The 13573-nt window shown below is 39.4% G+C and overlaps 1 protein-coding gene across 8 annotated transcripts in view; it reads left to right on the forward strand.

Moving 5' to 3' along the window:
• SLC4A4 (solute carrier family 4 member 4) overlaps positions 1 to 13573 on the forward strand; it is a 340863-nt gene that overhangs the window by 230343 nt on the left and 96947 nt on the right. For all 8 annotated transcript variants that reach the window (XM_027598149.2, XM_027598150.1, XM_027598153.2 and 5 more), the window contains 3 exons: positions 1985 to 2139; positions 2782 to 2901; positions 5267 to 5441. In XM_027598149.2, the coding sequence (XP_027453950.1) occupies positions 1985 to 2139; positions 2782 to 2901; positions 5267 to 5441 (450 nt within the window). The remainder of the gene's footprint in view (positions 1 to 1984; positions 2140 to 2781; positions 2902 to 5266; positions 5442 to 13573) is intronic.

Raw genomic sequence — 13573 nt, forward strand, 5'->3', positions numbered from 1 at the left:
TTATCTCTTAAAATGTTAAATATAGTCATTCTGGGAGTTCAGGTGTCCATATATCATATTGTTTCAGAAATAATGGGTTCTATAAAGTAATGCATAATAAAACAGATCATGCATTTTTCCTTAGGTATCAGAAAGTACCTGTTTTTATGGTCTTCTTATCTTGTGGGAAGGGATTATACGCACACTAAAATGCATTAGCAACCGTTACTGCAGAGTATCTAGTGCTTTGGAATTATAACCTTACTCTCAAAACAGCTGACTGTTGTTTCACACATTTTAGATATGATGAAACCCTAAACCCTAGTCTCAGTAGGAAGAAATACAGTTAGGCTATGGGATCACTGATTTCTGCCTCTGTGGCTTTTTAGCTTATTCTTTTCCCAAACGTTTTACTTTTGCTTTATTACTTGATTTGTTAGCTTCTCCATGTGTTAAGTGGAGAACAGGGCATTTAGTTATGGAAGTTCTACTTGGTGATTACTGAGATGGTTACTTTAATGTGAGACCGAGAGCACTGATGTGTAGCTATGCTGGTTTCCCCCCTTGAGGCAACTAAGCCTCTCAGGGGGCTCTTTTGTTTATTTTTGTATGTTTATATTTTCTTAAAAAAAACTCCTTCCTCTTAAGATGTAGCAATTAGAAATGCTCTAGGCTCTACGTGACAGAAAAATCTGATTTATAGTGGTTTAAACTATTTGGGGTTTATTCTTTTGCTCACATACCAGGAAATTTGGAGGTAGGCAGTTGCTAGAGTTGGTTTAATGTAACTGCTTCATGATAAATCAAGAGCCACAGCTCTTGTTTTGTGGTCTTAAGATGGCTACTGCCGTCAGCTCCAGCCATCTCTTCTGTATTTGAGGCAGGAAGAAGGGGGTGGGAATGTTAGCTGTATCTGTCTCTTTTAACAGGTATTCTAAAGGTTTCCAGACAGCTTTTTTCTTTTATCTCATTGGCCAGAACTGTCAATCCTTATCTGAAGGGCAGGCTGGACGAGTGACCCTCTGACTCCAGCCTCCGTAGTTGCTGTGCCCGCTGCGGACAAGGTGCTGGCACTTTGGACTGCCCTGCCCTCAACCTCACAACCCTCCAGACCATGACATGTTATTTGTTTGACAGCTTTTAAAAATTCTTGTTTGAAGAGAAGAGATTTAGTAGCAATCCTTACGAATAGCTAAGGATGTTAAACAGGGGCCATCTTTTCTCCTGGTGACTAAAGAATTTGACTTACGAGGTATGAAAAGGTGTAAAGGACTTTCAGATCATCAGCTAGGTTAGAAGAGTGGAATGACTGACAAAGAGGATTACGTGCATTCTGGAAGCTCCTTCTTTGGATATCTGTAAAAAAGACACGAAGCATTTGCTGCCTTGGATGACTTAGTTATTGCCTTGCTAAAAGGTTAGACAGATGTCACCTGCTTAAATTCCTTTGTTTTACGGGTTAACAGTATAACTTGATTTTTCTTCATTTAATAGCTAACATTATTTGTGTGTTTAAGAGTTGCAGTGTTTGGGTCTTAACCTGATCTTCACACTCAGCTTGAAATTTTCCTTTTTGAATTACCAGCAATGGTTTGTCCCAGTCGTTTCTATTTCAGAGAATGACTCTTTTGTATATTTCTCCAAACCATTTTCATCTGGCTTCCACAGCAACTATAGCAGTAATGGTACATACCAGTGGGAGATGAAAGGCAATGTTGTGTTGCCGTATTGATAAAAATAAAAAACATATAAAAGAAACACAGCTGTTTTCTCATGCCTCTACTTATATTCTTTGGGTTCAAAATCAGAATACCAAAATAGTTTGGGACAAGCTGATAGGAAGTATGAAAATATGATTATATCGAATATATATTAAATATTAAAGTGGATTATAGATTGCCTTTCTCAGGCTCGGCATGCTGTGAGGCATCTGAGGCATGTAGAGGCATGTAGAAGCATGTAGAAGGTTCTCTTGTCAATCAGCACATCTCTTACTATCCTTTAGGTGTTCCATGACATTGCTTATAAAGCAAAAGACAGGCACGACCTGATTGCTGGCATTGACGAGTTCCTAGATGAAGTCATTGTCCTTCCACCTGGGGAATGGGATCCAGCAATCAGGATAGAGCCTCCCAAGAGTCTTCCATCATCTGACAAAAGGTAAATTATCAGGCAATTGGGAGTTTTCATCCTTGAGGAGGAGGTTGTGTTCAGAAAAGGAAATGGGGTCAGGTGACTGTCCTAATACTGTGTTTTCAGGTTCCCATTTAACTTGATGTATTATTCTCTCAAAGGACTCCCATCGGTGCTTTGGTTTGACATTTCGTCGACACTGTAAAATGAATGTTGTATGTTGTTATCTTCTTCAGTGATTGTAAATTAGAGATCTCAGGTTATGATATTGGAATACATTGTAGAGATTTTTGGAGGATGTGTTGGGGACTTCCTGTACATGTAGAAAGATCGGTTTCCTCAAGATGAGTCCCTATAGATTTAAGAGGTTAAGAAATTGGGTGGGATAATTTTGGAGCAGCCATTTTCTGGAAATCTGTTATTTTCCAGGTGAAACAGTTTCCCCTCTTGTATCGTATACAACTCATTCAGCTTTTTATTTATCAGTCATTTGTCTTCCCTCTAAATATAACACTTTAAGCGTTGCCTGTCAGGGTGGCAGAAGGATATAATGAGCTTTCTTCCAAAGGGTTTTCAGTCCATCTCTTCATTAGTCTAGTGCATGACACAGCTAAGAAGCAGATGAATAAAATAAACTAATATTCTCTTGGGCTCTGTTGTCTTGCTTAGAAAGAACATGTACTCAGGTGGAGAGAATGTGCAGATGAATGGGGACACACCCCATGATGGAGGCCATGGAGGAGGAGGGGGAGGACATGCGGACTGTGAAGAACTGCAGCGAACTGGGCGGTAACTGACGGATTCTTTTGACATTCATGATGAGGATCTCTTGAGATCTTAATTTCCCTTCATCTTCCTATCTGCATTTGATTTGCTGGCCAATAGATATTTATATTGATTAGTCACAGGCACTGGAGGCGCAACAAAATTAAACAAAACCCCCATGTCCTTTTGGGTCTTCCTTTTCAGGGGTGGGAGACAAACACTGAGAAGATGAAAAAACAAAAAACGTGGTGATGGTTTTCTGGGGAAAACTAAAGCAGAAGAAGTAGGGAGTTTGGCGATGGGAGAAAAGTATTCCAATTTAAATAAGGTGGTCAGAGAAGGCGTTACAGAGAATTGCAGCCAGTGAGGAAAGTCCTGAAGGAGGTGGAGACAGACGCAGCAGATGGGGGGCGGGTAGAGGACACTGCAGAGAGCCTGTGGTATGTGTTGGGTTGGCATCCAGGCCATGAAGTGAGGGAGGAGGTGTTAAAAGATCAGAGGGCCTGCGGGTGGGTGTGAGTGAGAGGCAGGAAGACAGCCATGTGCCTGTCTTCATCATTTGGCTTTTGGGATCCCATCCCTTCCCTGTACATTTACTTACAAGTGGGGAATATGTTACAGAAATGAGGTACTCACAGGTCATGGTCTCCCTAGCCTGCTGTTGAGCATTCAGGTTTCCCAGATTGCTTTTGTCAGTCTCCTTTGATGATAAGTCTTCCTTTTCTTTCCACTGTTAGATTCTCCATTTTCTTTTGGATTAAGTAAAATTTTAAGTAGGATACTCGTTTTACAAAGATAGGACTTTTTAAGGACATTGACGGTTTTATGAAAACACAAAAGTATGTCTTTTTAATATGCGATTGAATCTGAATAAAATGATTTTGTCCCTCTGATGACCACTTGGGTTTCTCTCTGAAATTGAAGGGACAATTATTTCCCTCCCCTTTTTTTCTTAAAGAATAGAGAACGTAAGATGTTCTCTCCCTTTATTTTTTTCTGAATAGTTCTTTACAAACTATTTTTACTAGGAATATCCTTTTCCTTTTCTATAGATACGAGTTCTGGGATTCAACTCCTTTACTTATTATTTTTCCAAGATATGAAACATTTTAATAGAGGAAATAGGGATTTCTGAATTCCTTGCTTTATTTGTTGTTAACTTTAAATCTGCCTTTACAAAGTGTAGGTCACTAGGAAGGTCAGTTTTGATAATCTTAAATAATGGTAATTATGATAGGATTAATACCTTGCATATGTTTTTTTGGCAAATAATCTCATTGGTATGCAAGCATATAGAATTATACTATATCTTTAAAAATTCAACTCCTTTATTTAATCAGACTGGAATTTCATGCTTATATATTTCACTTCTTCCTAAATGCACTGAGTGTGTGCAGCATGCCGGGTACCAGGCTCAGCCCTGTGCCTACCAAGAAAACTGCAGCCTGGCCGCTGAGTGCGGAGAGGGCCAGCAAGCCCCTCCCTCCCCCCAATCCTGATAAAGTATGATAGCCCGCGGTGGAAATCTGAACTCTGAGTGGAGGGTCAGGACTTCAGAGAGCTGCTGAGCTCTGAGGGCTGGCCTCCTAGGCAGCAGGAAGGGGGTGGGGAAGGCTGAGATGTGAGGTTTGGTTGGGAGGGTAGGTTGACTGCTGCACAAATAAGGCCAGCTGACCTACTAATGTGTGGAATGGGGCCGAGCTTGCAATGCTCTTCCGCCACATACTGGCCTGGCTTCCTCCCTTCATTCCTCCGGGACCTTATCCCAAAGTCACCTGCTTGGGAGGTCCATTCTGGCCACTCCAGTATTTCAACCATTCCTTCTCTAGCACTTCATAACCTTCTTTCCCACTTAATTTTTTCCCTGATTTTTAGGAGCCTGAATTTGACTTATATTGTCTGTCCCCCATCTAGAAGGCGAAACCCCCGAGGGCAGGTATTTGTGCATGTATTGCTCACTGGTGTGTCTCCAGCACCTGGAGTAGGGCTGGGCATATTGCAGGTGCTCAGTAAGCACTGTGGAATGATGAATGGGGCTGGAAAGGAAACCGTGGCTAGCGTATAAAGGACTTTACATGCTCTGCTCACATGTTTGGATGTTTTTCTTCAAACTGAGAAATTTTAATTCATCTACACAATTCACTCTTGTCTAAAAACCAACTGTCTGTTTTTTAAGGAATGTGACACCCAATTTAGTGACCACAACAGAGACAGATAGAAGAAAATGTATTCTTCTACAGTTTTCTGGTTTTCCCTGAAGTGGTTTAAGTAGAGCTTGTTGATTCAAACACTTTGAATACAAATTCTTTGTGGCTTCATAGGTTATCTCTTGGTTAATTTGATGGCAGTTTGTTTTACATTGTCACATGTTTGCTTTCTCCCTACCCAGGTTCTGTGGTGGACTAATTAAGGACATAAAGAGGAAAGCACCATTTTTCGCCAGTGATTTTTATGATGCTTTAAATATTCAGGCACTTTCAGCAATTCTCTTCATTTATCTGGCAACTGTAACTAATGCTATCACTTTTGGAGGACTGCTTGGGGATGCCACTGACAACATGCAGGTGGGTTTGGTTTGGGGGAAGACACAAATAGTACAGCCCAGATTGCCTTCCTCACCCCTCTAGCTCAGCTAGAAGCAGATGGCCTTTCAGTTACTCAGCGTGATTTTCTTTCTTTTGCTGGATGCTGCATTTTACTTTGCTTCTGGCCTGCTGCTATATTTCCAGCATTTTAGTAATTACAAAAATAGCTCGATGAAATCTGGCTTGAGTCACAAGTGGGGAGAAGAAGGGAAGGAAATGAAGATATACAATTCTATTTGGGCAAAAGCGTATCAGCTGCTTTAATTTTTGTGAAGGGCACCAGGTTTAGATCTTCTACTACCTTGAGTGAGCAGACCATATTCTGTTAACCTTGATGAACACACTCTTTCTGGGAATACATGATTAGCTTCATTTTACACATGAGCAAACAGTCATCAAAAAATTGAGTGATTTGCTTGAGGTTGGATTTGCATATCTATCAGTAGAACTCGGCTTTTAGGAATGGAAGTTAAGAGTTGTTTCTCCTCTTCTTGAATCTGCCTGTCATTAAGCTGTAAAGACCCGGGTTTGACCTGTCTTGTATAAAGCACAGTTTGTTGGTTACTCTCCAAGTGCCATTTGCCATCCTTTTTTATCAGTAACAGCTAAAGTTTTTGTGGTAGAAAAGATATTTTGGATGCCCGCTAAACATTGTGCTAGGTGCTGAATACGGAGTGTTGAGTGAAGCTGGTATTTTGTTTTTCTAAGGTTTATTTATTGGGGGGGGGAGAGAGAGAGAGAGAGAGAAAGAGTGCAAGCATGAATGGGGGGAGGGGCAGAGAATTTTCAGGCAGACTCCCTGCCCAGAGTGGAGCCCCGCGCAACCCATGAGATCATGACCTGAGCCTAATAAACCAAGAGTCAGACGCTTAACTGCTTAACCATCTGAACCACCCAGGTGCCCCAAAGCTGGTATTCTTAATGAGAAGAACCAGATTCAAGCCCTTTTCAAACCCCGTCCTTCTGCTTTACTACTTATTACTGATTAACCTATGTGACATTCATCAGTACTGCCAGCCAGCTTATTAAAAAAAAATACACCCGATTCCAAAAGATTGCTTTTCTTCTACCTTTGTTTTCTTCTCTGTGTACCTTCATATTTTAGATTCTGCCAAAACACAAAAATATAATGGAGACCACATATGATGACATCTATTTTGACCCAAGTAAAAAGGGAGAAATTAAGCCATTGTGTTTAGTCTGTGAAGAGCATTTTTATTTTTTCGCCCTTATCTATCATTGCATAGCACATTGATCCAAAACTTAGAGGCTTGCAACAAGCCATTTTATTCTCCTCTCAGGTTTCGGGGGTTGGCTGATGGTCTTGTCTGGGGTGGTTCCCTCTTTGGGCTCATACATTTGCAGTGAGGCGGCAGCTGAGGTTAGAGTCACCCGAAGGCTTCTTAGTCACATGTCTGGTGCCTAGGTTGGGATGTCTGGAACAGTTGGGGACAAAGGACTCTGACCATGACTTTTCCACGTGGCTAGCTTGGCTTTCTCATAGCTGGGGACTGTGGTGACCCTTGAGAGCTAATGCCCTATTTGGAAGGGGGCAGTGGCCTCTCAGCTTTGCTCATTCCCATGTGAATATGTGCTCAGGATGATTTCGCTTTCTGATTTTCAAAAAGAGGCTGAAAACTCAAATTTTCTTATGTGAAATCTAGTGATTTTTAAATATTGGCAGCTAATTAACATTTAAAAAATAACATTGTGCTGGCCAGAAAGCACATGTGTGTTATGTTCCCAGTGAGAGACCTGCGGTGTGGGGAATAGAAACCAAGCATGGTAGGGCATGGTATGCCGATAGGGTGTTTCCCCCTTTTTTTCCCTCATTCATAAGATAGGAATGAATAAATTAAACTGTAACAGTGGTATCAGTAGTAGTAATTTTATAAGTCTGATCTATATCCAAATTGGGCAGTTTTTCTTCCTCCAAATGAGAGCATAATGATAACTAAATCAGATCATTCACGAAAACAAGTGGAGAAGAGAGCACTGCGGAAGCACCTGAGGCCAGCACGAAGAGTGTAAAACAGGCAGCCACGTTAGGAAAATGAAAGAAAGCTGTGATTTTGAGACAGTGGCAAGCTAAGCTCTGTCTTTCAGAATATATGGAGACTTTCTTGTGCAGATAATTTTTTAACACGTGGCTTTCCATGAATGTTCTTTTCATTGAGGTAGAGAAATTATGACACTTCCTGTATGTTAGTTTATTGCCTTTTTTAAACTGAATTGAACCCCTTTTCAGCTTCATAAGACTTAGCTTTAAAACACGCATCTGAGATGAGAAAGAAATCTGTTAAAGTCTATTGTTGATCTGTCCTAGGTGAATTAATTTCCATATGTGCAAGTTTTGGGGAAAGTAAAGGATTCTGTTGTGTAACATATGTAGTAATCATGGGTATTCCGTCTGTGATAAATGTCATGGGAAAGGCCTTGCTGCTAGAGTAAGCAGTTCTCTGAGTTCTGCAGACTTCAGGAGAAACATAAATGCTTTCAGCACATCAGGATGCTAGGTTGTCTGCTAAAAGGACCATTTCCTGGATGTCACTCCTAGGAGTTGACTTAATTCAATGTATCAAATTCAAACCTAGGAGGATATGTGCCAGACATATTCTGCCTATTTTATTAATAGATTTTGTAACCTCTCTTGATAATTTCACTGAAACTGTGAACTCAATGTTTTAAGTCTGACTAGAAATATTGAAGGGCATATTTTTCTCTCACTTCTGGTCTTTTTCTTTGAAGAAATGTATTGGCCAAGTACTGCAATTTGGTACTTGTAGAAGTCACAGTGGGTGGCAGAAACACTGAAAAACAAGGATAGAAAATTAATGATTGTTAATACGTATTTGTTGAACTAAAATCTATTATCTATTTCTTTTGGGCAAACTAATGCTATTAGTGAATGGATGCATAGATCTAAGCACTGAATTTATAGATCTAAAGTAGTCTGTGTAACTAGAACTTAGCTAGTGTGTTTGTGCACGTGCGCACGCGTGCACACACAACACACACACACACACACACACACACCCAACTCAATCGTTTTATAGTGATTTTACATATCCCAGTATTTCAGTAGGAAACATTTTATCTGTAGTCATTGTACTAGATTTTCTTGCGGTGGTAGATCACTTAGATTGGTATTTCTATTGGTTTTATCTATTTTAAGGACTATAGAGTAAGGTGACTTAGTATGTTGAAAAGCATCTCAGTATAGAAAGAGCATGTCCTTGAACATACGGAAGTTTTGATGCTCTAGCAATAGAAATCTTGACTTGGCATCAGGACAACAAAATATTTTGTGGAGTTGGTGCTAAGTCCCAGATCATTTCCCAGGTCCATGGCAGAGGTTGATTTATTCCTTTGCAAATATTTATTGAGTGTCTGCTGTGTGGCAGACACTATTTTAAGTGCTGGGGATACAGATAAGTGACCAAAATAGATAAGAATCCCTAGTCTGATGGTATTTACAGTGTAGGGTGTTGATAAGGCATTCTTTTTCTATGTCCCCAAGAGATACCGGTAGTAGTATGTAGTGGGCTTACTTAGGGGGTAAAGTCCTCTGGGTCTATTTGACTTTTGAAACACTAGATCAAGACTAAGCAGAACATTGACATAGTCTGAAGTAATCGTCAATTATATCACATGCCTTTATAATGTGGCAGCGGGTTGTTCTCAAAAGCATAAGCAGCTCAAATGAGTCAACCGAGAATAGTGTCCTTGCTTTTAAAGGCAGACAGCTCAGAGATGGTTCACATAGGGCCTTTATTGTCAGGCTACAAATAGACATGGGTGCTGGTACAAACATGTTGTGAAAACACAGATGAGTCACTGTACTGTTGTTGTTTAAGCAAACTCTTCTTCCAGCTTCTGTGCAGGAGGTCTTGCCTGCTCGAAGACAGAAATTTACATTTAGGCATTTCTTACAGAGCTGAAGTATATATATGTAGTATTAACACTAATCATAATAAAGTTTATGTATGTTTAGTATTCCTACATACGCACTTGTGTGTGTATCTCTCCCCACATCATTAGAAGCAGATCTTGGGAACCATATGGATCATTTCCTATGAACCTATGTTCAAAATGTAACAGCTGAAGAAGCTACTATGGCTCCAAGTATAATCAATTGGTAATGGCCACAGAGACGACTGCACAAATTTCCCAACTTGGCACACCCGTCGGAGCCATCAGCCTGCCCTGAGAAGACTCGAAGGCTTTCAGAGGGGGTACCCATGGATTCCTTGGGCCTCTGGGGTGACTGAACTGCTTTGCCAAGAGTTGACCGTAGATTTATCTAGGACCCAGCCCTGGCTTGTCCTATTTCCTGTTCCTGTCGTTCAAAAACAAAGGACTAGAGCATATGCTTTCTGAGGTCCGGGAAATGTGCAACACTTTTTTTTTTTAAGATTTTATTTATTTATTTGAGAGAGAGAGAGAATGAGAGATAGAGAGCACGAGAGGGAAGAGGGTCAGAGGGAGAAGCAGACTCCCTGCTGAGCAGGGAGCCCGATGCGGGACTCGATCCCGGGACTCCAGGATCATGACCCAAGCTGAAGGCAGTCGCTTAACCAACTGAGCCACCCAGGCGCCCTGTGCAACACTTTTGTTATCCTTCTCAGTACGCCCCACTCTAATAATACTCTGGTCCCCTTGCTGTGCTATGAAGTAAAGAAAGGGTTTTCAGCCTCACCATCCTAGAAGCATGTCCTTTCCACAGCTAAACTCTGTGACCGTGCATGCCGACTCATTGCACTGTTTTTATATTCTTGGTTGCCAAGCAGGCTTACTGTTCTCTTCATTTAGATACTTCTGATTAAATTGTTAAACATAGATTTAATAAATATTTATGGATAGCTTAGTCTATGGGCAAGTTACCCATACAGGGAACACTTTTTGATACTCTGTGGCAAGTCTTTGTGTTTTTAAAAGTTGTTCCTAGCTTTATGGAACACTGAAAAATCTTTTAACTCAAATCGACATTGTTGATTGTGAATGACTGAGCATAGTCTAGAATGAAGAAAGTCATTTTAATTTCTTTCCCCAGAGTAAATATAATCCTATTTTCACAAACCTTTTAGCAAAAGGATACAGTAAGATTTTTAGAAATCTGTGAATTTTGTGATATTTATGGAGCCTAACGGAGCACATTTTAAGGAAATTTGTCTCATAATAAGGAACATTTATAGCTGGCATCTCCAAATTTGAAGCTTTATTTTAACATACTGCTGTGCTGAGAATATTTAATCAATCTGCTGAGGTTGGAAATGTATCATTTCTTCTTCACATATGATATTCCTCCCTAAGATAGACACTTCTTTATGAAGTTCATCATGTGCACTTTATAACAGCAATTGCTTCATTATAGTGAGGACTGTATAGTAATTTCAACTTACCTAAATGTTGCACTTTGGCACCAAAATGCATTTCTTTCTTGAAGTGGAAATGTAAGGTGATATGTTAATCTGCCTGAAATAGTCTTCCAGAAACATAAGAGAGTTTTAAAAAAAGTTAGGGAGAGATAGTCTGTTGGAATGATACAGGTGGGTTGTTTTGGTAGTCAAAAATAAGTGTGTATTGGGGCGTCTGGGTGGCGTCTGCCTTCAGCTCAGGTTATGATCCCGGAGTCCTGGGATCGAGTCCCGCATTGGGCTCCCTGCTCAGCGGGGTGTCTGCCGCTCCCTCTCCATCTGCCTCTCCCCCAGCTCATGCTCTCTCTCTCTCAAATAAATAAATAAAATCTTTTAAAAAATATAAATGTGTATTAGTGACAAAGTAAGGGGCCTGCATTACTTTCTTGCCTCCAGTGTGTATGCTGGCTATTCCTTCTGTCAGGAAGGAACTTAGCTAAGTAATTTGCTTCACTTCATGTACAAATTCTGAATTAAGCCTGTTTGATTAAGGTTAAGTCAAATGTAACCAAATTTTTCACTTACCAGAACATATTTGGTTGTTTTTTTCAACTGAAAGACCTTTGTCAACTCTGTTTTCTTGGTGATTAGAAAAGGATAGTGATTTGGGCAGGCTGGCGATCCCAAATGTTGTGACATTCTAAAACTATTTCGTGTTTGTCTTGAAATTATGTTGAAATACCTTTATTTTTAATAAGATATAATTATGCATTGTAGAAAATTCAAACAATGCAGAAAAACTACATAAAAGGTAATTTTACTCTTAAACTCATCACTCAGAAATAACCATTATTAACATTTTCATGAACATCTTTTCTATATCTTGCAATGCATGTGTAAAGAGATAGATTGGTGTATAAGATTTTATATAAATGAGATCATATACCTGCTGTTTCATAACATGACTAGCATTTAATGGAAGTTTTTCCACTTCAGTATGGATCTTGAACATTATTTTTAATGACTACATCTATTTATACACATGATGATGCATGTCCTATAATTTACCCAATAATCCCCTATTAGTACACTTTCAATTTTCCCAAATTTTCTCATTTATAAACAAACTGTGGTGCTTAACTATGTTTTCATTCTTTGTCATTATCTCCTTAGAATAAAATCCCTAGCAGAATGTTTGCAGGGTATGCTTATTTTATTTTTTTATATTTGTTTTAAATTATACTCCCAAAGATTATACCAGTTTATACTTCCACCAATAATGGACAAGACTGTCCACTTATATGCACTCTTTCAAAAACTGGATTTTGTCCCATATTCTCATTTTTGCCATTCAGTGGGTTGAGAATGATAGATCATTCTTACTCATTTCAAATTTCTTTGATTTCTAGTGAGGGTGAATGTCCTTCCGCATTTTTATTGACTATCTATACTTGTGTGTATTTGTGTTCTTGGCATATTTTCCTTTTAGGTACTTGGTTTTTTTCTCATTGACTCATAAGAACTTGTGTAATAAGGATAATTTCCCTTTTCTTATAAAAAATATCACAAATACATTTTTCCTAGATCTATCCTGTGTCTTTTCACCTTATTTATGATTTCTTTTGCTATACAGATTTTAATTTTTATGTATTCAAAAATCTTCAATCTTTTATAGTTTTTTATTTTTGTTGTATATTTAGAGAGGCTTCCCTGCTCCAAGATTAGAAAAATATTTGCCCACATATCTTAGTACTTTTATGTTCTCATTTAAATTTTTTTATCCATCTGGAATTGATTTTTGGGTAAGGTTATACTGGAATTTGATGTCTGGGCATTTCAGATGCTCTAGGCATGTATTCGTAGCTCTTCAAACAAACAAAAAATATTGTAAAGCCTCCCCGTCTTTCCCCTCCTTTCTATTGGACTTGGAATTGTGGCTCTTTGGTGAAGGTTTTGGCTCATACTTTTCTGCAAGCAGGGAGCTAATTCATCTTTCAGTCTTCCCTCTTTCTTCAGTTCTTGCCGGGCAGTGTAAACAGAAATCCTGTTTATGATGACAAAGCACTTTTAGGCAGAGTAGATGGCAATAAGGATTTGACAGCTGCGATCTGTCAGGACAGAAATCACTGATTTATAGGCTGTAGCTACAGAGGTGAAATAAAAAATGAGGGCTGGCTATCCAGTCTTCTTCCCCAGTGCAGATGAATGGTCTGTGTCACTGGACCTTAACAAATGCTAGCAGGTGGTTCTGATTTGGCAAGAGGAAGGGAGGTTTTTTGAATGGGTGCACCTCAAATTTGAGCCATATAAGAATCACGTGGGGAACTTAAAAAAAAAATACTGATCCCACAGGCCTGATCTTCAGAGATCGTGATTTAATTGTTCAAGGTGGAGCGAAAGAATCAGTATTTTTTTCTTAAAACAAAACAAAACAAAACAAAAACTTCCCAGCTAATTGTCATGTGACCCAGATTTGATTTAGAGACTTGCATCATTTCTTCACTTTACTTCTAATCATGTGGCTTGACTTTCTGCTGGAGACCTGCCATCAAAACTCCTGCAGATAATTCAGGTCTGCCTGCCTATTTCCAGTGGCCATGTCTAAATGGCATTGGGCTGCATCATTCTTCTTGGCTAGACTCCACTAGAGAAATTTAATTTTATTATTCTACACAGTTTGTATGAATTACCACGAACAGGGGCTGAAATTTCTTTTTATGGTTAGAAACAGTTGAGTTTCTTTTTAGAAGCTTG

The sequence above is a fragment of the Zalophus californianus genome, chromosome 2 (assembly GCF_009762305.2).
Source record: "Zalophus californianus isolate mZalCal1 chromosome 2, mZalCal1.pri.v2, whole genome shotgun sequence".
In the NCBI taxonomy this organism is placed as follows: domain Eukaryota; kingdom Metazoa; phylum Chordata; class Mammalia; order Carnivora; family Otariidae; genus Zalophus; species Zalophus californianus.